General features: G+C 45.8%; 1 protein-coding gene across 1 annotated transcript in view; it reads right to left on the bottom strand.

Annotated features, from left to right (window-relative positions):
* Positions 1 to 8,734: 8,734 nt before the first annotated feature.
* Positions 8,735 to 23,846, bottom strand: part of csmd2 (CUB and Sushi multiple domains 2) — a 228,656-nt gene continuing 213,544 nt past the window's right edge. The window contains exons 58-72 of the mRNA XM_084695567.1: positions 22,468 to 22,650; positions 20,378 to 20,554; positions 18,199 to 18,378; positions 17,647 to 17,820; positions 17,135 to 17,308; positions 16,829 to 16,902; positions 16,572 to 16,683; positions 16,024 to 16,203; positions 14,041 to 14,109; positions 13,773 to 13,934; positions 13,522 to 13,634; positions 12,817 to 12,904; positions 10,430 to 10,562; positions 10,137 to 10,315; positions 8,735 to 8,854 (exon numbers count right to left, since the gene is read on the bottom strand). Of these exons, the coding sequence (XP_084551693.1) occupies positions 10,156 to 10,315; positions 10,430 to 10,562; positions 12,817 to 12,904; positions 13,522 to 13,634; positions 13,773 to 13,934; positions 14,041 to 14,109; positions 16,024 to 16,203; positions 16,572 to 16,683; positions 16,829 to 16,902; positions 17,135 to 17,308; positions 17,647 to 17,820; positions 18,199 to 18,378; positions 20,378 to 20,554; positions 22,468 to 22,650 (1,979 nt within the window). The 3' untranslated portion in view covers positions 8,735 to 8,854; positions 10,137 to 10,155. The remainder of the gene's footprint in view (positions 8,855 to 10,136; positions 10,316 to 10,429; positions 10,563 to 12,816; positions 12,905 to 13,521; positions 13,635 to 13,772; positions 13,935 to 14,040; positions 14,110 to 16,023; positions 16,204 to 16,571; positions 16,684 to 16,828; positions 16,903 to 17,134; positions 17,309 to 17,646; positions 17,821 to 18,198; positions 18,379 to 20,377; positions 20,555 to 22,467; positions 22,651 to 23,846) is intronic.

Here is a 23,846-nt window from a genome sequence, read left to right as displayed (position 1 = left end):
TTTCTCTCTGGAGACACCAGTGAAGAGGCTGACTAACGAGAAACTACAGTCTCTAACATCATCCTAATGGGATCCCAATGTTTTCCCAGAGAGGAGAGGAACTATATAACTGTAGAACAAGCTAACATCACTGAGCAACTCCAGTCCAACTTCCATCCTGAGGCAGACATGAGGAGACACGAGGAGACAGACAGACATGAGGAGACATGAGGAGACAGACAGACATGAGGAGACAGACATGAGGAGACAGACATGATGAGACATGAGGAGACAGACAGACAGACATGAGGAGACAGACATGATGAGACATGAGGAGACAGACAGACAGACATGAGGAGACAGACATGATGAGACATGAGGAGACAGACAGACATGAAGAGACACAAGGAGACAGACAGACATGAGGAGACAGACAGACAGACATGAGGAGACAGACATGAGGAGACAGACAGACATGAAGAGACAGACAGACATGAGGAGACAGACATGAGGAAACAGACATGAGGAGACAGACATGAGGAGACAGACAGACATGAGGAGACACGAGGAGACAGACATGATGAGACAATGGGACAACTAGGCAAGGGAAACTCGTAGGCTATCATCTACGTGAGCACTGAAGAGAAAAGTGGTCAGCCTCCCTGAAATCAATGCTTATTGCCTTGAAAGCCAACAGTGCTGATCAGATCATATACAGAATGAAAGAAAGAGAGAAAAAGACATAGATACACAGAGAGAAAGAGCGAGAAAGAGAGAAATAGTGAATGAGAGACAGGAACAGATGAATACATTGGTTTACAAACTATATATAGACTGCATAACAGACAATATTATTGGTCAACTTCTTCACGTGTTCCACCACAGATGCTGACTTGTCTTCTGTGTGCATACTGTAGCAACCACCTGTAACGTACATTTAAAGACTGTTCTGATAAACAGTTACTTTGTTGACAAAGCTAATGGAGACTCTCAAAAGGATGTCATTTCTGGTCTGTAAACAGATTATACAACATTGATTTTTAATATACAACAGAGAAGGGCGGCCATTTAGAGGCTTCAATACAACAGCAACACACAAAGCTATTGATTGGGAGTTAGAATATTTTTCACTGTCACACAGCCAACAACCTAGAATTTAAAAATAAATTAATAAATACTTGTGTTTTTTCACTTGAGATGCGTAAAATGTCTAAAACTAATGTAGAGTAAAGATAATGAAATAGACTTTCACCCAGAATTCTGACGTTACCTTTGCCTGACGTTGTAATACTCATAATTTACTCAATTGGATAGACCTACAACCAATTAGAGCAACGTAATATGTTGTCAGTTAAAAACAAATTCAAACCCAAACGCTTTTTCGTGACGTTGTTGATTACGTTACTGTTGATCATCTGTCCATCATCGTATAAAACCTGCCCTGGCAATTTCATTGGTCCGCCCAGCTCCTGGTTTTATATAGTTTGTCCCCAATACGAGCCCCTCCAGACCCAACTTCCCGACCACATTTTTTTTTGTGGGTGGGGCTAAATTGGGCTGGCAGCCAGGCTAACGTTAGCCTGGTCCTAACCAGACCCTCGTACATTTCATTTGTACAGAGCGTCTGGGATCGCTCCATTGACAAGCGTTAACTTCCTTGAAGGCGGGTCCTCTGTTGAAGTTTAAAACTATTGGATCTGCCCAGAGCCACTCTGATTTACCATAACCAATCGCAAGCGTTCGACTTAGCCAACTCCTTCACCACTACTGTAACGAAGCTAGCTGCCATAGCTGGAAAATCAAACTTTTCCCGAACCCCGTGGGGAGGAGGGCCACAACATCATGGTCACCAACAAAACTCAGCAAGGAATGTTCTTGCTCCGGCTTTAACTTATGGATATTCGGCAGCGTTGCCACAACTGCAGAATAGCTTCGCTCACTTCTTTCTCCGCCGCCATGACTGAAACTACTCAAACTAGTCGACAACATTAACGTCATCGTTCTCCGCCACTCCCTCTGTTCGCTGATTGGACCTACAAAAAATTTGTTTCTGAAAAACCGACTTCAAAGTCAAACTCCCAGACCTAGTACAGAAGCAAAATCCTAATTGAGCGAAAGTACGTAGGAGGGCAGAGCCAGGCTAGGCTAACGTTACCTCGGTTGATCAGCTGGAATCAGTTCTGGAATTATGTGCTACTTCTAATTCTGTATTTGAGGCATGAAATACAGGACAATAGTTAAACCTTTAAAGCTTTCAGTTTTTTAAAGATTTAAGGGTTCAAAATAAAAGAGTACAGACGCCCTGGCAATTAAGCTATCCAATATTTGCAACTGTTACCACTCCTGCACCTTATTAAATGCTTTATATTATTTACATTATAAATAATGATGCCAGGAAAATAAATACTGGACAAAACACATTGCCAACTAAGAGTAAAATGTTCTTGGGTGAACTCAAACTAATTTAAATGGATTCTTTAAACATAATAAAAAAAAGGAATTTAGTCAAAACATCAAATTTCACAATAAATAAATGGTCAGAAACAATGTAGTTTTTATATTTTATTCCAAAAACTTCAAAATAAGTTTCAAGTTCAAGAAAGTAGAATAAGCTTAGACACAATGCAAAGCATCATATACAGACGGATAAAATACATTTTATATATTGCAGACAAGCCATGGTGGGTCTTATATATGTACAGTATGTATGTAAACTTTTATGTACAATCTTTTTTACATTTACAAAAAGCTTTGATTCAATTTTTTTATCTTTGTATATATATAGATATTTTTTGTGTACTCCCCACTAGCATTTGTACTACAATAATGAAAAAAAAAGAAAAGAAAAAAAATCATTTTTACAGATATGTCAATCCATTTTCGTCTCTTTTATATTACAAATGTATTTCCATAAAAATATATCTCTATACAAAAAAAGTTTTTAGTTTGTCCGTCAATTCTCTTTTTTGTCGAGATTTCATTTTTTCTCGACTTTGCTCAAGTCCATGTTTGTACACTCAGTGTCATTCTTGACGAGTCTTTCCTTTCCTGCGTTGAGGCTTTGACGAGTCATGGTGTTCATAGTCCCTCAGGGGTCAGTTGATATGAATCCAGAAGCTGGCTATATAGGGGTCAGAGTCTCTGTGAAATGACGTGACATAAAACTCCAAGCCACTTTACAGTATGCTAACACTGGTCGAAAACACAATGGATTTGATACATGACAAATAAAATTAATAACATATCTCTTACAAATTGTTTAAATAAAAATCTTTAATAAACATCTGTTTTAAAAGTCTTTCATAAATAAGTTTAACTCAATCTTTTATCTAAATAATCTGGACATTCCATTCTTTAACACAAGGATAATACATATTGGTCAGATTCCATTTCAAACCAGCCAATGAATAAGGGAACAGTATCCATATACAACGGACAAAACCATCAAGGAGTACATAGAAGAAAAAAAGATACATTCAATACTACCACAACAAACCCAAACACCCTTGCTACAGATCCTCACATCATGTTTAATTGTTCAACATGATGGATGAGGTGATTCTAATCCTCATTCTCAGAACCCACATCAATAGGTTTCCTATGAAAGTATTCAGAGTGGTTTCTTACAGGCTTGAGACCACTGTGGTGACTCGGGTGGAATAGTGGAGTACAGAAACATGGATGGGCTCATGGGTTTAGACCAACACAGAAACAGTCCTAGGAGGTAGGAACTGAAATATGGACGGAGTAGACCTCTGCACCCAGGTCAACCTTGTCTGCAAGTTTGGCTATGGTCAATATTTTAAGTATTAATTTAAAGTACAACATAATTGCAGACAAGGAGAGATGGGACTGGAACCAAATGACACATGGATGGCTGACTGGCTGAATGGAGCCACAGGGAATGTGGCTAGCTAAATGAAGCCTCCTGATAGGAGCGGGCCTTGGGTTGGAGGGAAGGACTTTAGGTCAAGTCCCCATCACTCAAAACAGTAATGGATGGGAAGTCTTTGGAGGCTGAAAGGGTGTCTGTCACATTAGAGGAAGGGGATTGTGAGAGGGAGAGCTCAGAGCTGTGTCTGGGAGATAAAGATGGAGTTTGGCTCTTAAAATATGCATAGAGAAATAGGAATGGGCACTATCAAGTTTCTATTTCTCTCTCTCCTCATTCTTTCCTCTCTTTCTATATCTCCCTTCACACACTACCTCTCGTTCCTTCTCCCTCTCAGCTTCTTTTCGGAACATTTCACTTCTTTAGACAACGTTCTAGAGCAGCTCAGCCACAGTTAGGGGTGGAGCAGCTCAGAGACAACATGATGGAGAGAACATACCGTAGGCTAATATGTTAAATCCTGCTAAATCATCAATCTCGGAAATGATCCTGGAGCTGGTCAATCTCTAGTCTCTTGGGCGACAGTAGTTAAATTCTAATTTAATCAGATTACCAGGTGGATCTAGACGAGATTCTTTGGTTGATAAAGCACCTTGCTGTATATATGGACTGCAACCTCAGACAACCACACACATATTAATGAGGACCATGCCTATGAACTGACAGAAAAAGAAACACAGGGTGCAAGCAATGGTGGTTAATATGAGAAAATCCTAACACAAACCTTTTGTCTATCTGCAGGATAAAAACTCAAAAGAGCTTAAAGCTTTTGGGGATTTTTCTGTGTGAGTGTATAGTTCTGTACTGTATGCATGTTTGTGTTTGGCATATAGGGAACACAATGGTTTCACTCAGAACCAGTGAAATGGAAAACAAGAGGGTTTAAAATACTTCCCTGGTGCTTGGCAGTCAGCTGTTAATGAGTTAGGTGTTGTTACACTTTGAACTCTCTGCAAACAGAGTGACTCCTGTGTAGGCCATCTCCATGTCAGGGATTTACCAAGGCACAGTCATCAACTAGAAGTGCGTGTTGGGACCTCAAAGTAGGTATGATATTTAATAAATTTTTCATCAAAAGAATGTTGTAGCTTAAAAATATTGAGCCCTTGTTGATTTGAATAGCCACACATGTCCAGCTTTTCTTTATGTGAGAGTATACTTTGGGACATTAAAAAATATCTTTAAAATTGAGAATTCTGTTCTCGGGACACTTGACATTTTGTCCTTATATTGGATAATCAAATTTGCTTGTACACAGTGGCTACAGGTGGTGTTGCGCAGGGAAATATGTGCTGCGTGCTATCATGGGAGACAAAGAGGGAAAGAGAGAGACAATAAAAGAGACGAAGGTAGGAGGGAGAGAAAGAGAGATAGAGGAGGGAGAGGATAGGGCAGAGAGAGAGGGAGGGAGAGAGACAAGAGAGAGAAATATGATAAAAGAAAGAGAAAGAGAGATGTCAGAGTAAATGAAAACTGATCACGCCGTCTCCTCTTGCTGAACTACTTTGGGTAATTCAAAATGAAATCATAGGAAACAGATAAAAACAACAACAACAGCAACCACAAACACGCTATACGATCTGAATGCCAATAGCTAGGAGAGAATGTGCTTGCATGCCCATGAAATCACTGGGGAAATTCAATCTTTGCCTTTTCCATCAACTCACAATTGGAAGAGGCACTAGCAGATATTATAGCCATGCTGCCTAGATAAGCTAAAGCTTTAAAAAGTAATACATTTGTAGAGGCAATTACCGAGGCACAGTGAAAAAGATTTGAAGGAGACTTCAGTGACTTCATTTTAAATACTTAGATTTGTGACGGAAATTTTGTAGGTGATTTAGACATTTGGGCGTTTATGTTCCTAAGAAAATAACTGTTAATGATGTGGTGGATTTAGAGTGTGAAAGTTGTTTTTGATTTCCCTTTCCTCTAATATTCAAAGTAACAAAAGCTGTTATATCCATAACAAGTCTTTCAACAGTATCCTAATGAAATGTTTGTTTCAGGGAAACTACAGGCCAAATAAACCTCAAACAAGTTTTAACACTCACACAAAATTCAAATAGATTGAACAGAGCTGGGGCCTTAAACTAGCTTTCATGAGACTAAGACTATAATTCAGCAGTGGCATTTTTAGCAACATTAGCCCATATCAACAGAGCCGCAAAAACACGAACCAACACTTAACAATAACCAGCCTCTCTATGGTTTCATTAGATTGAAGATCTAATGAATAATTTTCTCTATAACCTTTATAACACAAACCACTTTTCCCTCCATTCATCATCTTGCCTGACAAACTGATTTCGGAACTGCGAAAGACTGACAACTGAAATGTTGCTTGAACAGAGTATGTAATAGTAGATTGCTTATTGTTGTTGCTAAAGTTAAATAAGCCATCCAACTGTACTGTAGTAAGCTGTTTTCATGTCATCCCTAATCGAGCTTCTCCTTCAATGATGATGGCAGAAAGAATGTGTGATCTGGACATAGATGATGGGCTGAGATGGCTGCAAATTGCATTTAATGGTACAATTTGCTACAGTGTAAGTCAAGCGCCCGCCAAGGTGAACTGTACCACCTCGAGATCACATGGGATTAGGTGTATTGGTACCTGACAATAATGATTGAAATTGCAGGGAAAATGAAAGTCGAGAACCAATGAAATATTGACCTATTGCACCTTTGTTCCATATTCCATGAAAACCCCTCTCATCCAAGTTCTTTACATTTTTTGTGAACATTGCCATGGTAACAGTGTTCCTTTACACTCCCCCTGCACCCTTCCTTCAGATCACACTTCCCCATAAGAATCAAAACTGAACGCTCCCACATCAAGTCTCATCACAGTCCGAAACTAAGAAGATGAAGATGAAAGATGGCTGCCAAGTCGTTTCCCAGCTGCTCGTCCTCGCCGAACGCTCCCATCTCCCCCCCCCCTTCCTTTTTCGTTAATTCACAGATTAGTGTGCGCGGCGTCTGAAATTACAGCGTAAACACTGTTTTCCTATCATCCGCTTAATCATTTTCAATTGAAGCGCCCAGGAGTAATTGCGACACCACCATTCTCCCCTGCTGTCGAAGCTTCGCGGAAAACTCAACATTTCCTTGATGAGCCGAGAAAAACCACCCAACGTGCCTCTACTCTAAGCGACGGGTCTCTCAGATGCCCGGTTCAGTGGTCTACGGATGTGTGCTGTGACATGAAATGTACTTAATCTAAGTGGGGAAACTTCACTAGCTATCAACTCCTTGATGGTTTAGCTGCAGGAGAGGTTTCTGCTTGCAGAGTTAAGCCAAGTCACGACCAAAACTTTGTGAATGTTCACAAGTACTTTTTGTTCCTCTTTGAACCAGCAAGGCCAAATCCTGGGCATCTCATCTTGACCTCAGGGTCAATGCCAGTTTCAATAACCGTGCTAGTGCATTCATGCTTCGTCTGAGAGAACCAATTCCAAGGCTGTCGAAGTGTAGCGCATTAGAGGAATTGAAGCAGTGTCACCTTTGGGTGTTGTCCAATCCGTGAGCTGTTGTTCTGGTACACGCAGGGTCTATGAAATGTAAAACTGGTGGTTCCAAAGGCTTGTGTGTGTGTGTCCATAGAAACCTGTATCACCTTTGGTTTCTACCTTGACGCACCTTTTATTCTCTGACCTCAAACAACATTTAGCAGGTGAGGGACTGGGAAAACAGCACTGCTTTCTTCACGTCCATCTTGGTCCGGTGCCTTTTGGAAAAGACTCTTGGGAGTTTGGTCGTCACACCTTTTATTAGGGTGCGAGTCTGTGCACAAACCAAGGCCCACATCCAAAATGCTACACACCAGATGTTTGCACAAGCAGTCCCAACAATGATGCACACCGGCTACTTGGAACACTGTTGGGAGGTTGGCGCAATCAAAAACAAGCTTTTGTCTAGTTTCACTCTGTTGCTATTTCGGGGTAGACTAAACATCCCAGTTTGATAGATAGCTGTTAACATAAACCATGTGTGTCATGCTGGGAATCGTTAGGGATGGAGGGATGACGAAAAAGGGGAAGAGGGGAGATGCTTTGGGTCAGAATGCTGACATTGTCGACACACGCACGCACCCACACACACACTCTTATACTGAAAAAGCCTTCGCTAAGTGCTATCTCCAGCAGCCTGTGTCACCTTGGTCTTGTTCTGGTAACAGGTGCCTCAGCCAGCAGTCTTTCCAACACCCCTCTCAAACGGAGGAGAGTGAAAAGCAATAATGATAGAATCCATGTCTTCAAATAGGCCTCCAGATTTCATCATCCCACTTCAATTCAACCCAAGCCCCACGGTGCTGAGGCCTGTGAAGAAATTCAGGAAGAGAAAAAAAAGAAGGTTCTGCCAATTCCTAAAAAAAGCAAGCAGTGCACAACCCCAAGCCAATGAAGAAAGGAGAGGAAACATCCAAAGTAAACGAGAGTGTCTCTCTTCGCTGTAGGTTCAATCCACAACTACGCTTGTTTGCAACAACACAGCATGCTAGTGCAGGGCTGACCCTCCTTAGCTTCCTGTGGTACTGAAGCTAGCGGCTAGCCCCACGTCTGGAGGCTGGCCTTAAATTCCCTTTTTCTGGGTTTTTGGCAGAGGACAGAGAGTCATGATTATCGTCATGGCAGCGTTGCTCCACCGCCCGCCGTGGCTGGATGGAAAACGGTTGTCCACGGAAACAAAGAGTACGGCCTTGCCTTCGTCATCAGTATGGTGCTGCCGTTGTTTATCTTGACATAGTTTTATTTATGTTGTTGTTTTAATTATTATTTTTTTTGTCTTGTCTCTTGTAGAAAGGGCCTCGACCATCAAGAAGACCTCGCTCCTGGATGGATGGAGGTTGGTAGAATATATATTACCCCCCCCCTCTCTCTTCATCTCTCTCTCTCTTCCCAGGTAGAAGGATGGCCTGTGTCTTGTAGAGGAGGAACACAGGCGAAAGTAAGACCTCCTGTCATCCTCCTCGTCTCCAACCTGGAAGATGGATGGAGGTTTGGATGAGATTAAGGAAGGGATGGAGATGAAGGACAAGTATGGGCAGAAGTAGAAGGAGAATGGACGTAATGGAGGGAGTAGTGAACGAAGAAGGGAGGAAAGGGGTAGGTGGGAGGAAGAGAATATGGAGGTACGAGAAACGAGAGAAAGAGAGAAAATGAATACAGTACACGCTTAAACAACAAACGGAGATTGTTTTCAGGAGTGCCTTTTACAAGGAAAATCACTGACTTTTAGACAGAACTTTGCAAAAACATAATTCAGAATTACATTAAAAGCATAGATAAAGATAAGGAAGAATACAGCAAAAATCCAATCACAAATGACTCCTGGCATAGCTCCTAGTCTGCAGCTTCAGTTTTGTACCCTTTAGAAAATCCTTGAAGAGACGCTATAAAATATTTAGTTAGAAATTGGATTCTGACAATCTCTGTCCCGTAGCTTCAGCAGTTTCTCTCTCAACGCTGTGTCTCAGTCTATCTCACAGTAACGGCTGGACCATAAAGACAAGTTGTACACTTTAAAGAGGCTTCTCGCTTTTTTGCTAACAAATTGCGTGCAGCGTAAGAGGTCTCTGAACTACAGAGAGAGATGGTTGGGAGCCAAGGACGAGTAAAGCTATTATATTTTCTGATGATATCCTGGAGCTGAGTTGACAGTTAGGCTTGTGGGTAAAACTACTAAAGAGCTCAGGATGGCTCTCCAAGGAGCTTGTTGTTACTATGTGTCGCTGATGGAATGGTACTCAGCAGTGTCCAAGTATCGTACCTTGTCAATTTGGAATGAAAAGTATTTCAATATCGTACAGCACGTGTCAACATTGAGTCAGGACACGATAATTATTTAAAATGTTCTCAGTGTGAAAGACACATTGTGAAGATTCTCTGTTTCAGCCCTCAAGATGTTCCGTTTTCTCATTCTGGTCTGTTATTGCAGAACCAGTAACTGCTAACAAGATAAAAACTATGAACCTAAACTCATCTCAGGACCACAGCAGTCACTAACCTAAACCTGAACTCACCTCAGGACCACAGCGGTCACTAACCTAAACCTGAACTCACCTCAAGAACGCAGCGGTCACTAACCTATACCTGAACTCACCTCAGGAACACAGCGGTCACTAACCTAAACCTGAACTTACCTCAGGACCACAGCGGTCACTAACCTAAACCTGAATTCACCTCAGGAACGCAGCAGTCACTAACCTAAACCTGAACTCACCTCAGGAACGCAGCGGTCACTAACCTAAACCGGAACTCACCTCAGGACCACAGCGGTCGCTATACAGCCGTGCACACGGTGCTGACCGTGAACTCGGTCTCGTTGGCCATGATGTCGGTGGGCTGGATGTTGCGGTCGTACATGGGGTTCTCGAAGGTGGCCCGCCCGTTAGTGTTCTCATGGCCCACGTAACCGTTAAAGGGAACCTTGGGTCTCCTCCTGACACACAAAAAAATTTAAATATCAAATTATAGTATACGTGTGTGTGTGTATGCCTGCATGCCGGTGTGTGTATGTTTGCATGCATATGTTTATGCTACGACGGTACGGCACCTGTGTTTGTAGAGGTACAGAGCAAAGCCTGCGATGATCATAGCTATGAAAGGCACTAAGATGGCTGCCGCCACTGAGCTGCTGTTGGAAGCAAAGTTGTATCCTGATGTCTCCTTGCTGGGGTCTAGACTCTCTGTCACAGGGAGAATACAATAACAACGAGTTATTATCAAACATTTCTATTTTTGTCATTGCTATTATTATTATTCATCGTAGCATTCATCTACTTCTCTTACTTCTTCAAATTGTTATTATACTTTTTAATTAAAATGATTGTCAAACAGCAAACACTGCAGGCTCCAAAAAGGACAAAGTCTTGTTAAACACAATCTATTGATCCGTTCCAGCCTACAGTTGATTCAAAACGGCGATGTTTGGTGTTTGATAGATATTACTGAATGTAGCAGGGAATTGTGCGACAAAATGATAGAACTTGTCTCTGAGTTAGGCAAACATGACAGATGTCCCAGTCTATTGAACAACAACATGAAAGAAGATGGGAGGCGTCAAAAAAGGAAAACTAAAGTTATGAGCTCTCAATCTCCCTCAGTAATAGACACCAACTGACAATTGCATTTTCTGGAAATGTCAAATTCCATTATCCAGACAATAACTTTTAATTATTGACATCAAGGCCCCGGCAGCAATGAAGTCATTTTGCGTTCAGTATTCAATTTAGGGCCGCTGCTTTTCCAACGTCAACAAGAGACTGACGGCCCACCTGTTCACGAGACAATGCCAGGAAAGCTCCAATATAGTCCGAGCGACAAACAAAAATGAATTCAATTAACGGGCTCGCCAGCCCCAGCCAATCAACCCTGCAGAGTGCCAGAGTGAAGAGCCAGATCCAAACATGAGCACACGCATGTAGACTCGACAAATATGCCTCCAGAAGTACAAATGTGGACAATAAGACCCACACATACACCACACACTGACACACGCACGCAGCAGTTGGCTGCTGCCTTATATTAATAAAGCGCTATTTGCTCACTCTGTGGGCAGTAGCTGAGGCGAGCGGAGGGGTTGCTCTGGCATCTGCTGTTGGACACGGACGACACACACACTGACACCAACCTACAGTATCTCTTTCTTTTCGTCCCCAGCTGCCCCCCCCTCCACCCCCCCCCCCCCCCCAAGCTGAGGAGTTATCTTTGCGAGGCTAAAAGCTGCAGACTCTGGGAGGAAAATGACATTCTTTAATTAACCAACCACCGACTGAGAATTTAGTGCTGGGAGACTGCACTAGTACATATTTAATTAGATTTATATCAGATTACCCTGCAATGTCCTGTGTTGACTGGCAAATTAAACTTCCAAGTCGAACTTTGTTCCAGTGGCACTTGAAACTGTGAACTGGAGATGGAAGTTGGTTATCCGATAATCTCCCTCACGTTTGTCCATGGCTTGTCACCTTCTGCCTCTTTGCTCAGTCTCCTCTCTGTCTTTACCCTCTTTCCCCTCTCCTGCAATTACATTTCTCTCGTTGGGTCTATCTCTTTTATGTCCCTCCATTCCTCTTTCTCTCTATCCTCAGTCTCATTTTCTCTCTCTCTCTGTCTCTCTTTTTTTATCCCCTTCTCTTGCCATCTTTTTCTGTCAATCAGTCTCGTTCTCTCTCTGTCTCTCTCCCTCTCTGTGTGCTCTGTGGAAGACAAATGAGAAGGGAGTATTTTCAGCTCTGCAGACGGAGCCATCAAATCACAGCGGGATAGAAGGAGGCACACAAACAGACACAGATACCCCCCTCCATCTCTTCCCCCATCTCCCTTTTCCCACTCATTTTTCCCTGCTCTGTGCTCTCTCTCCCTCTCTAGCTTTCTCTCTCTGACGGTCTCCTCTCCCCTGTATTCAGTCTGGAGGCAGACATCCAGGGCAGTGAAGTAGTGATGTGAGGCTGGTGCTGACTGCTGTCTACCGGCTGAGACAAGCCAAGCCGCCCAGAGGATCAGTGGGATAAGCTTTCCGGGTCACGTACCCAAGGCGGGTGAGGGGGTGGGGGGGGTTTGAGTGGAATAGTAACTCTCCCACTCACATACACACACTTGCACACACCAATGACTCCAGTTTCCAACGGACACACTAAACTATCTCAGAATTAAACACCTATCTCTGTCTTTACAACTAACACACTAAGCTCAAAATAGCCAAATAAACACCTGTCTCCGTCTCTTTAAGAGGAAAACACCTATCTATCTCTTTCAAACTAACACACCTATCTCTATCTTTCAAACTAAAACCCCTTTCTCTCTGTAACGCACCTAACACACACACACACACACACACACACACACACACAGCTGTATCCCAATTCTAAACCCATTCTAAACCCACCTACGGTATGTCTCAAACTCACACACCGATCTCTCTTTGTCCACCCGACTCACCCAGTCTCTGAAGGCCAAACTGGCCGAACCCCTTCCCTCGGACGAAGCCTTGGTAGACGAAGGCGTTGGATGAGGAGATGTAGGAGACCTGGGGAGGAGAGGAGGGAGCACGGACGGGTTAGAGGCGCCTTTGTGCGGCGTGTTGTCCCAGCGTCCGACACGCCCTCGCCGTGCTGCACACAGAACGTGACACAAGGCGGGCTGAGAGAGAAGCATGTTTTTCTGCGGAGAAAGGAGGTCAAGTGGACGTGTGCACACGCTCAACAGTGTGGCCCGTTCTTTTAATGATCTGCTCTGGGAAGCATTAGAGGTGATGGAGGTGGGAAGAGGGGGTGCTGAGGTAGGGGAGGGGAGGAGGAGGAGGGGGAGGGAGGGGAGGGAGGGGGGGACAAGGGGGGCTGTCTAGCCCTGATTACCAAGCAATGATTTAACTGACATTTTAATTAAAGAGAAAACTCTCCCCGGGCCCTACATCTCCCCAGAGTGACAGGGTTAGTGTGAGAGTGTGTGAGTGTGAGAGGGAGTGTGTATGTGTGTGTGTGTGTGTGCGGGGGTGGTTGTCTATGTGTGTGTGAGAGGTGTATTTGTGTCTGAGCATGCGTTCATCCATACGTGCACAGGACGGACTATAGATGACTTGTGTGTGTTCATGCGTGCGCGTGTCCACTGCTCCGTTACTGAACGTGACCTCCATGGTGTACTTACATGGCCATCCAGGGACCAGTTGTCGGTTTTGAACTTGTTGACGAAGATCTCCACGGGTCCTCGGATCTGGTGCACCTGCAGCAGAAGCTGAGCCTCCTCCTTCTTGTAGACCCCTGGAGAGACACGCAGGACACGCTGGTCATCTTGACACCACGCGGTCAGGACGAGGTGTTCGGATAGAACACATCTCAGATGCCTGACCTGTATATTTCCTTTTCATGCTCGAAATCATTTTCGTTTTCTTGACGTACCGGCCAGCTTGAGCTCCACACCGCTGTGGTCGATGAGCGTTCCGTTCACGCGGTTGCTAAGGGGCTCGAAGGTGGTGATGCTGAGCATGGCGGGCTGCTTTTTCCCCAGGTACTCATAGGAGCCCCGCCACAGAGAGTTCTTAGCAAACACCCCACCAGGGACTGGGGGAGGGAGGGAGGGTAAGGTCGCATTAAAACAGTTCAAAAATGTTTCTCCAAAATTGCTGGAGTCTTAGATCCATGAGAGTGAGCATGTGCCTGAGTTTACCTGGTAGTTTGGAGTTGGGCTGCTCCTGCACTGTTCCCAGCCCTGTCTTCCCACTGGGACGGTTATCAGCTGCAACAATACAAGCAGGCCGTGTTAGGATTTTACCCTGATATGTACGTGACTGACATGCAGACTGAGATGTTGGCTGAGATGTACATGATTGAGATGTAGACAGATGCAGGCTGAGATATAAGATGAGATGTAGGCAGAGATATAACATGAGATGTAGATGTAGACTGAGATGTAGACTGAGATAGAGGGTGGGATGTTGACTCAGATGTAGACTATCATTCAAAATGAAACAAGGCTGTCCTTACAATACAGACAATAAAGTCAAGCTAACAACCAAACAGGAGCAGGAAGTCACAATCAGCACTTCCTGCTGCTGCAAATAATCCCCGGGAGCGAGTGTTGTCAAAGGCGACGACAGGATGGGTTGAGTCATGTTGACGAAGAGCCATGGGCCCACACGGCCAACAGTATATCAACCCTGGGTTTCAGTGCAGCGGAGAAGGCAGGTAGATAATGCCTTGCTGGTCTTGTCAATTTGTGGAAGTGAACAAAAACTGACATCCAAACAGAATGATAAAGGCACCCACAACAAACGGGGATGCTAATGTGTCTATCCTGGACCTTGGTTTGAGAGGATTGAGAGCTCAGAACAGGAAAACATTAAGGAACTGAGGGAAACAAACACTCACATACACACACACATACATCCTGTGTGTAAACCCATTGCTTTATTGGCTGTCATGGCTTTGAGCAGCTCCTCTGTCAGTTCTCCCACAGGTGTTGTTAATATCCTGCCTTCCCTAGGCCTCTTCCTTCTCTGTCTCTCTGTCTCTCTCTCTCTCTGTTTGTCTCTCTGTCTCTCTTTGTCTTTGTGTCTCTCTCTCTCTGTCTCTCTCTCTCTCTGTCTCTCAGTCTTTCTTTCTCTTTCTGTCTCTCTCTCTCTGTCTCTTTCTCTCTGTCTCTCTTCCTTTCTGTCTGCCTCAATCCTTCTCTTTCTCCATGTGTCCCTCCTACTGTCTTACTAATCCCACTCTCTCTCTTCACACCCCACCTCTCTCTTCCTCTTTCAGTCTCTCCTGCTCACCTCTCTCTCCTCCCTTCACTTTTAATGGCAGGCCTTAAAAGTACCCTGGCTATCGCCTCCATATTTCACCAGCGCCCTGCCCTACAGTGGTATCCATCAACCACTCCCCTCCCCACCAGCCCGCCCGGCCACAAACATTTCTCTCTTCTTACACCATTAGCATTTATCTGACATAGATAATTGTCTGTCCATGACTCCATTTTTCCTGTATGTATTTAGGCCTATTCCCCAGGGCGTTTTAATGCACTCGATCTATCTAGCAGACCTTGTTAACACAGGCTACCCATTCATAAGGCCCGGTTTCTCGCTAACCTAATCAATACGATACATTGGACTAATCAGGTTTAGGCCTTTGCTAATGTGTTGTGTGTATGTGTTGTGTGTATGTGTGTGTGCACGTGTGTGCATGTGTGTGTGCATGTGAGGGTGCATGTTGTGCATGTCTGTGTGTCTACTAGTGTGTTTGTCAACGCGTGTGTGTGCCTGTCTTGTAATTGTTTGATGGATGGAGGGCGCTGTTTTGGCGTGTTGGTGCGCGTGACTAAGTGTGTGTTAACACAGTCATTTATCAGCATTATCTTATTCCTCTAATTCCACACGTTAGGCCTGGGAATCAACAGGAGCACCAGGCATCAGGCTCAGCATCAGTGAGCTTTTCTGGATAACAACCACGGGGTAGGTGAATCATGGAATCATGGCTAAATGCCGGTGAATCATGGAAAAAATGCTGGTGAATCGTGAACAAATGCTGGAGAGTACAGAACACAAAGTGTCCACACACATGGGCACACGCGTGCATATATGTTCCGCGCAAATCACGTTTGTGTGACACCCGATGCGTGTGTCGGGATGTTTCCAGTGTGCATGCGTGCAAGTGTGTTCCATACCTGCACAAAAGGGGGCCTTGCCGGTCCAGCTCCCATCCGCCCTGCAGGTCCTGTGTTCGGAGCCCCCAGCCAGGTAGAAGCTTGGCTGGCAGGTGTAGATGAGGGTGTAGCCCAGGGACGGCAGCTCTATCGCACTCACATCAGCCTGGGCTGGAGACTCTGGCTGGCTACAGTGGTGGGCTGGAGAGAGGGAGGACGAGAAGTGCGAAGGAGGGAGAGGGAGGAGAGGAGAAAAAGGAAGAGAGGAGAAGTGAAGACAAGAGAAGAGAAGGTGGCAAGGAGGGGGGAGAGGACAGGGGGATAGGAGATGTTATCTCTAGCCGACGAACGGATAGAGGAATAGTAATAAAAGTAGATCCTAATTGACCGAGTATCGCTACTAATTACTAACTCTATAGTAAACGATTGATCAATTGGTCGATAGGTACTGTCAGTTTGTTTTATTGATATGTACTAATTCATTGGCAGGTATTGGTGGGATGACAGGTGCTGGCTTATTGACAGGTACTAGTTGATTGACATGTGCTGGATGATTGACAGGTGCTGACCTATGCATTCGGGCTGCAGTCCGCTCCAGGTGAGGTTGGGGAGACAGGTACGGGTGATGGATCCCTGGAGCAGGTAGCCCTTCCTACAGCTGAAGAACACTGTGCTGCTGATCTGCAAAGGGAAATACACACACACAGACACGCACACACATTTACTCATACAAAATGACCCAAAAAGAAGTTTAACCAAGCTTCAACCATCACTGTCTGTGTGTTCCCTGCCGTGTGAGGGGGTGGGGTGGGGGGTCAGGTCTTACCTGGTAGCCCAGGGTGTTGTTGAGGCTCCCAAACAGAGGTGTCCCAGGGTCCACACATGTGGTGTGACTGGGGTCTAGAACACACACACATTCAACTGTCAATCAACTGCTTTGTAAAGGCTCAAACCTGATTAGTCCAATAAGTGTGTGTGTGTGCGTGTAAAAGAAATTATGTATGTGTGAGTGTGTGTGTGTGTGTGCGTACTCTGTATATGGAAACCCACCTGTACAGGATGTGCATACATGATTGCATGCTTGAGTGTGTGTGTGTGTGTGGTGTGTGTGTGTGTGTGTGTGGAGGCCCACCTATACAGGAGGGCTGTGTACCGCTCCAGGTGCCGTCATACTGGCAGTAGCGGCGGGCAGAGCCCACCAGCACCAGGGGGGGGTAGCAGGAGAATGAGACGGAGGAGAGGTAGGTGAAGCCCCGGTCCTCTCTCCTGCCCTGAGCCGGGGAGCCAGGGTCACCACAGAACACCGCTGTGGGGGAGGATGGAGGGGGGGGGGGGGAGCATGGGGGGGAGGAGGGGAGGGCAGAAGGGGAAGATGGAGCAGGAGGACAGTGGGCGAGGAAGACGCAGCAGGGAGAGATTTGACAGGGAGGGAGGGAGGGGGGTCAAATACAAGTTATTGAAACGAGATTCAAACACATTTAAAAAAAGTCATTTTTGCTTGAACAGATAGTGAACATGTTAAACAAAGTCTGGTCTCAAGCATTTCATCGTCCAGATGACAGTCAATCTATGATGTATACATCATTTATTATTTAAAAAAAGCACTGTGACACAGCTGAACAGATCCAAGATGGTGGCCCTTACGAAAACACTGTGGCAGCTCTCCGCTCCAGTTTCCGTTGCCTTGGCAGGTGAGCACTGTGGGCAGGGACAGCTGGTATCCTTGGTTACAGCCGTAGCTGATGCTGGAGCCCCAGCTGAAGTCTCCGCCCACTACCTGTCCGTTAGGGATGGTGGGTGGGGCTCCGCATATGATTGCTAGGAGGACACAAGGAAGAGACAAGAGACTTCAGTATTTACTATTCCTGGTGAAATATGTGTATGTATGTGTGCAGGTGTGTATACAAATCAGTGCTCTTAGGGGAGAAAGCCTTGAGGCAGAGGGAGACGCAGAGGAGAGAGAGAGAGACAAAGAGACTGAAAGATAAAGAGACAGAGAAACAAAGAGAGAATGAGACAGAATGAGAGAGTGCAAATTGCATTCTACTCATCTCAGCCCTGTGTCTCTGTGGCTGCTACAACCTGTACCCTGCGTGCTTTGTGAGGGAGTTGCTGTTTGCATATACATTATGTGTGTTTGTGTCTATGTGTGTGTATGTACGCATGCGAGTTTGTGTGTGTGTGTGTGTGACCTACCCTTGCAGAGTGGTTTGGTTCCATTCCAGGTGCGGTCCTTGGTGCACACCAGCGTGGAGGCGCGGTCGGCGTCCATGTTGAACCCCGGTGAACACTGGTAGCTCACCGTGTTGTTGTAGATGAAGTCACTGCCAACTCGCACGCCATTGGCTGGCACGCCAGGGTCGCCACAGTTGATCACTGAGGGGAGGAGAGTGAAGGGGGTGGGGGGAGGAGGGAGGGAAGTGGTGGTGAGGGGTTGGAGGTAGAGTGAGATGGAGAGAGGAAGGGATAGAAGGATAGGAAGGAGAGAAGGGTGAAGGGAGAGGGGTGAGGAAGTAAGTTCGAGGTAAGGAGGGGGTAGCCAAAAGAAGTGGGGGGCAAAGTGAGAGTGAGAGAAAGAGATAAAGAGAGAGAGTGAGAGAGAGAGAGAGAGGGGAAAGAAAATTCAAAGATCATTCAACTAATCAAGTCCTTGAAAAACGTCCCTTGGATTTACCCTCTCAAGTTCCTCATCATCAATCTGTCATTTCTGAGAGATACTCTTTTATGATTTCGTTTGCCTCGATTTTCTCTTGATTTGAAAAAAGAAAAAAATCAATATTCGGCCAGGGACAGGATGAAGGACAGTAAACAGTTTAAATAACACTAGATGAGACCATGAAGTTAATTAACTGGTATATGGGCCATAGGTAGCTAAGCCCTTTCAGAACCCGCTACCAATCAGATCACAGATAAAGTTAACTGTCTAGAAACCAAGATAGCACCCTTTCTTGCCCTCAGAGTCTAGTGACACCTGGGGAAGAGACAGGCTATTGAGAATTGTTATACTACCAATATTGCCATTTTAGACACACACACATACTCTACGGACAGACGTTTGCAAACACGTTTGTACAAAGGAAAATGACTGAACCGACTACACTGTTTTAATTTCTCCACTCTCCATTTTTTGCTGCGGTGAGGCGTGAGTTCTTGCGTATCTCCCCATTTCTTGCAGCTCCAGTATGTCGGTATGACATCATACTCTTAGCATCCCTGGAATGTCCTCCAGAGAATAGCGAGGGACATCCTTCATCCAGTCTGTGACTCAATATTACCCACCGCCCTCCAGACATGAGGAGCACAATGTTGGACTATGACTGAGCTATCAGTGGAAATATCCCCACAGGTGGGACAGGAAAAGTGGGCCTCCAGGAGCCATCATGGCCGCCTGTTGCTGAACAAACAGCTATATTTCCCTTAGGGCAGAGAGAAGATGCCTAGAGCCATAATGGATGTCTACGGACAGAAGGATATTTCTAGTAATCGCTACAGGAGTTTGGGATGTCAAAACTCTACAATAGAGTGAGCTCATATTGCCCTCAAAGTATTTTAATACAACCGATTCTATGACTGAGTTTATCTGGAATATTCCATATAGGGTTGTGAAACTGGGAGCCCATAAAGACCTTCTTTAAATATAGCTTACCTGCAATCCAAATGCTCTGATGTGGATAGTTTCTCCCTCTTGGAGCTGAAATGGCCATCTACATGCAGTGACTGTGGCTCAATGTAATGTCCCATAGAGTAGAGTGCAGCTGGGGTTCTTTGAGCCGTAATGGTACAGCGTCACCCCTATTTGCTGCACGTCTTTAGGCGGTCTAGGGGAATCGCTGTCTTTGTGTGACTGTGCTAGAGACCTGTCGGTCAGGCAGCACTCTCTAAGGAGACAGCAGCTTTTCTCCATTACCCCCCACCCCCCCCGCCATTCAGGTGAAGCTTGTGCTGCACACACACACACACACACAGACATGTGACTCTCACTCATGTGTGACACAGCCCCCCCCCCCCCCCCTGCTCCTCTGTCTCCTCACACACATACCATACAGTACAATAGGCTACAGAACCACATTATCCATCTTGGCCCCTTACACAGACCCATTTGATGTAAGCCTCTTGATCCTCCAAACACACACACACACACACACACACACACACACCAGTCAAGTTTTCCGAGAATGCTTCCTCCACGCACATTCCGACAAAACACAGAGACTAAAATGACCAACACCGCATTGAGTTCCCACTTAAAGCAGGAAGGACCAGACCAGGACCAGTCGACATCCAGACAGGATCGAGGAGGAGCGAGGCACTAGTGAGCTGAATGTGTGTGGTGGGTGCAGGGTGCCGGGTGAGCGGCCGGGGTGAAGGTCTGTACCGGTGCACTCGGGCATGGTCCCCGTCCAGGTGCCGTTGACGGTGCAGTGGCGGGTGAGGAGGCCGTTGGAGTAGTAGCCGTCTCGGCAGGTGTAGGTGATGGAGCGGGAGAAGGTCAGGCCCTCGTGGACCAGGATCTGGGCGTTCTTTGGAGTTCCTGGGTTCCCACATGAGATCACTGGGGTGGGGAAAGAGACAGAGAGAGAGACAGAGACAGAGAAACAGAGAGAGAGAGAGAGAGAGAGAGAGAGAGAGAGAGAGAGAGAGAGAGAGAGAGAGAGAGAGAGAGAGAGAGAGAGAGAGAGAGAGAGAGAGAGAGAGAGAGAGAGAGAGAGAGAGAGAGAAAAGGAGAGAAAAGGAGAGAGAGAGAGAGAGAGAGAGAGAGAGAGAGAGAGAGAGAGAGAGAGAGAGAGAGAGAGAGAGAGAGAGAGAGAGAAAAGGAGAGAAAAGGAGAGAGAGAGAGAGAGAGAGAAAGGAGAGAAAAGGAGAGAGAGAGAGAGAGAGAGAGAGAGAGAGAGAGAGTGGGGGAAAATTAAAACATCTTAAGTGAAGTAATATTAGCATGTGAAAGTGTGTGTCTGTGTGCATGCATGTGTGTGAGAGTGTGTGTGTAAGGGTGTGTAAGGGTGTGTGCTAGCCTGTGTGTATGTGTGTGTATGAGTAACTGTGTGTGGTTTTGTGACTGTTTGTGTGTTAGCCCGCGTGTATGTGTGTGAGTGTGTGCGCGTGGGTGTGATCGTCGTGTGTGTGTTTGTGTGTGTGAAGGCGCGCGCGCATGTGTCTGAGAGACCCCGTCTGCAGTACTGGCCTTGGCAGCGCAGGACAGAGCAGAAATGGGATGAATTATACATGAGAGCTACTTCTCAAGCTGCCCCTCTCATCCTCTCACTCTCTTTCTGTCTGGGTCTCTCTTCGTCCCTGTGAACCTCCATCCATCTCTCTCTCTCTCTCTCTCTCTCTCTCTCTCTCTCTCTCTCTTTCATTCTCTCTCTCTGCTAGAACTCCAAGTCCCTCTCATCGGTTCCCTCTTCTATTTTGATCATTCTCTCCCAGCCTTCCTTATCCCCAGTCCAGCCCCGGCCTCCCTTAGCCCAGTCCAGCCCCGGCCTGCCCTAGTCCAGTCCAGGCAGAAGGCCCTTAGGGTATGGCTCTGAGTTAATGACCAGCTGTGGAGGATCCCTTGATGTCCATGCCAACCATAAACAGGTGGGCCCCCGCAAACAGCGGGCAGGCCAGAGAGAGGGCATGGAGTGACAGAGACATGGAGAGACCGAGAGGGAGAGAGAAATGGAGGGAGAAAGGGGAAAGAGAGAGAGACACAGAAAGAGACGAAGAGAAAGTAAGAAAGGGTACAGATGTATGGTTGAGGACAATAAAAGACGACAGAAAGACAGAGGGTGGAGGCAGGAAAGGGGAATAATAAAAAAAACTTGTCTCTCCTCGATAAACTTCGCTTCTGAAAACGAACTCCCATGAAACACAATGGGAATGCGATGTGACTACACATCTGTCTATTTCTCTCTCCCTCCCCTTCTCTCTGCCTCCCCGCCCTTTCCTCACTCTCCTTCTCTCCTTTAGTGGTATAACACCTGTACAGTGGGAAGGCAGGAGAGAAGACTACAGCTGTCACAGTCTGGAGTCTTTGTGCCTTTGTCACGTCTGTGGTCTGTGAATGTTTGGCTGGCATGTTTTTCTCTGATCGATCGCACTTGTTTCAAGGTCTGCATGTTCTGGCTCCCAGACAGCCGTCAGCACTGAGGGAGCTCCACAACATCAATACACACATGTGCACACACACACTTTCTTTCGAGAACACAGGCAAACACACATGCACACTTGAACGTACACAGACACCCCCAAACACACCTGTGCACATTTCCTCCCTCTACTCTCAATATCCCTCTTTGGTTCTCCCTCTCTCTTTTACCCGTGGATCTGTCTCTGTCTCTCTCTCTCTCTCTCTCTCTCTCTCTCTCTCTCTCTCTCTCTTACTCTCATTTCTACCCCCTGTGAGGATGCATTTGTGTTTAAGTTTGGGTGTGTGTTTAAGTGTGTATGTGTGAGGATGTTTAGGAATGTGGTTCCTCTCACCCTGACACTCAGGCTGGGTTCCGGTCCAGGTGCTGTTGGGCTGGCAGGTTCTCTCTGGGGAACCCGTCAGAACGTAGCCGGGCTCACAGCTGAACCGGACCATGCTGCTCACAGAGAATTCTTCCCCCAGGCGGATCCCATGAACCGGGATGCCAGGGTCCCCGCAAAGACCCGCCGACTCTCCTGGAACACCAGAGAACATTCCGTTACACAAACATTAGTGGGTGTGGCCAACCAAAGCTGTTGAATGAATCCTCGTGTACATCTTAGCTCGTTTCTATGGAATTTTTGATCTTCTTGTTTGTAGCATTTATGCATATTTAAGCTTTATTTCAGCGTGTAAGTTAAGTTAACAGCAACCACTGAAGGAGAATTAACCTATTTGAATATTTTTTTCAGGGACGAGGGTACAACCTAAAGTTCAATGCATTTAATGTGTTATTCTCAATATCGTTTTCACTCTGGTCTAATCGCTATAAACCAAACTATTCCCACATGCGCTATGAACCATTACCAGGCGCTTAGAGACATTGTGTATATCTGTTTTCACAGGCTTCTGGTCGACTAGCTTTACTAGTGTTCAGCTCTGTGGCAGAGCAGGAAATCTGTGTAAAAACAACTCTTTCATCTTCTGCTGAGAGAAAGCCAGCAATCTCTGGGATATATGAATGTCGTGAATTGTGACATTAAACTGTCAGAGATCTGTTTTACTATATTGTGTGTGCGTGTGTTTGTGGGGCCTGGGTGTTCTTTACGTTTGCAAGTTTCTGTCAGTGTGTGTGTGTGTGTGTGTGTGTATGTATGTTCTCAGTGTGCCCTTTGGTGTGTGTGTGTGTCTCATCACTGAAGAAGAACAGGGTGATGTCTTTATAGCTGTGGACAGTTTCTCATAACAGGGTCTGGATCATGGGACACCCCTGTCCCTCAGACTAATGGGAGAAGATTAAAGCAGCTTTATAGAGGACACAGTTTTTACCCTTGAGAACACACACACACACACCACACACACACCCTGGAGCTTCGCTGGGGCTGCTAGACAGTGATTTGTGGATAGGATCAGTTGCAGATCAGTGCTAAGAGGGAGACGGAGGTGGAGAAGATGAGCAACAATGTCATAGCAATTGTTCCTATTGATCTGTTGACCTTGTCTGGTGTTCTGTCTGTTGGAAAAATCCCCTTGTCATAAAAGCAGATCTCTTTTCATATGACGGGATTGTGAAGACGGTAACACCGGTGGTGGGTGGGTGGGCGCGGATTTGGTAGCTTCCGCAATTCTGACAGTCCAATCAACGCTCCAGCCCTAGTGGTCTAGGTGGTAGAATGCTGGGAGAGACCTTCTCTAAATCTCCTCTTCTCACAGTCATGAGGAGATAACCAAA

The sequence above is a fragment of the Hypomesus nipponensis genome, chromosome 4 (assembly GCF_054491055.1).
Source record: "Hypomesus nipponensis isolate SF chromosome 4, ASM5449105v1, whole genome shotgun sequence".
NCBI lineage: Eukaryota > Metazoa > Chordata > Actinopteri > Osmeriformes > Osmeridae > Hypomesus > Hypomesus nipponensis.
Note: the sequence above shows the minus strand (reverse complement) of the source record. Positions and strands in the feature narration are given on the sequence as shown.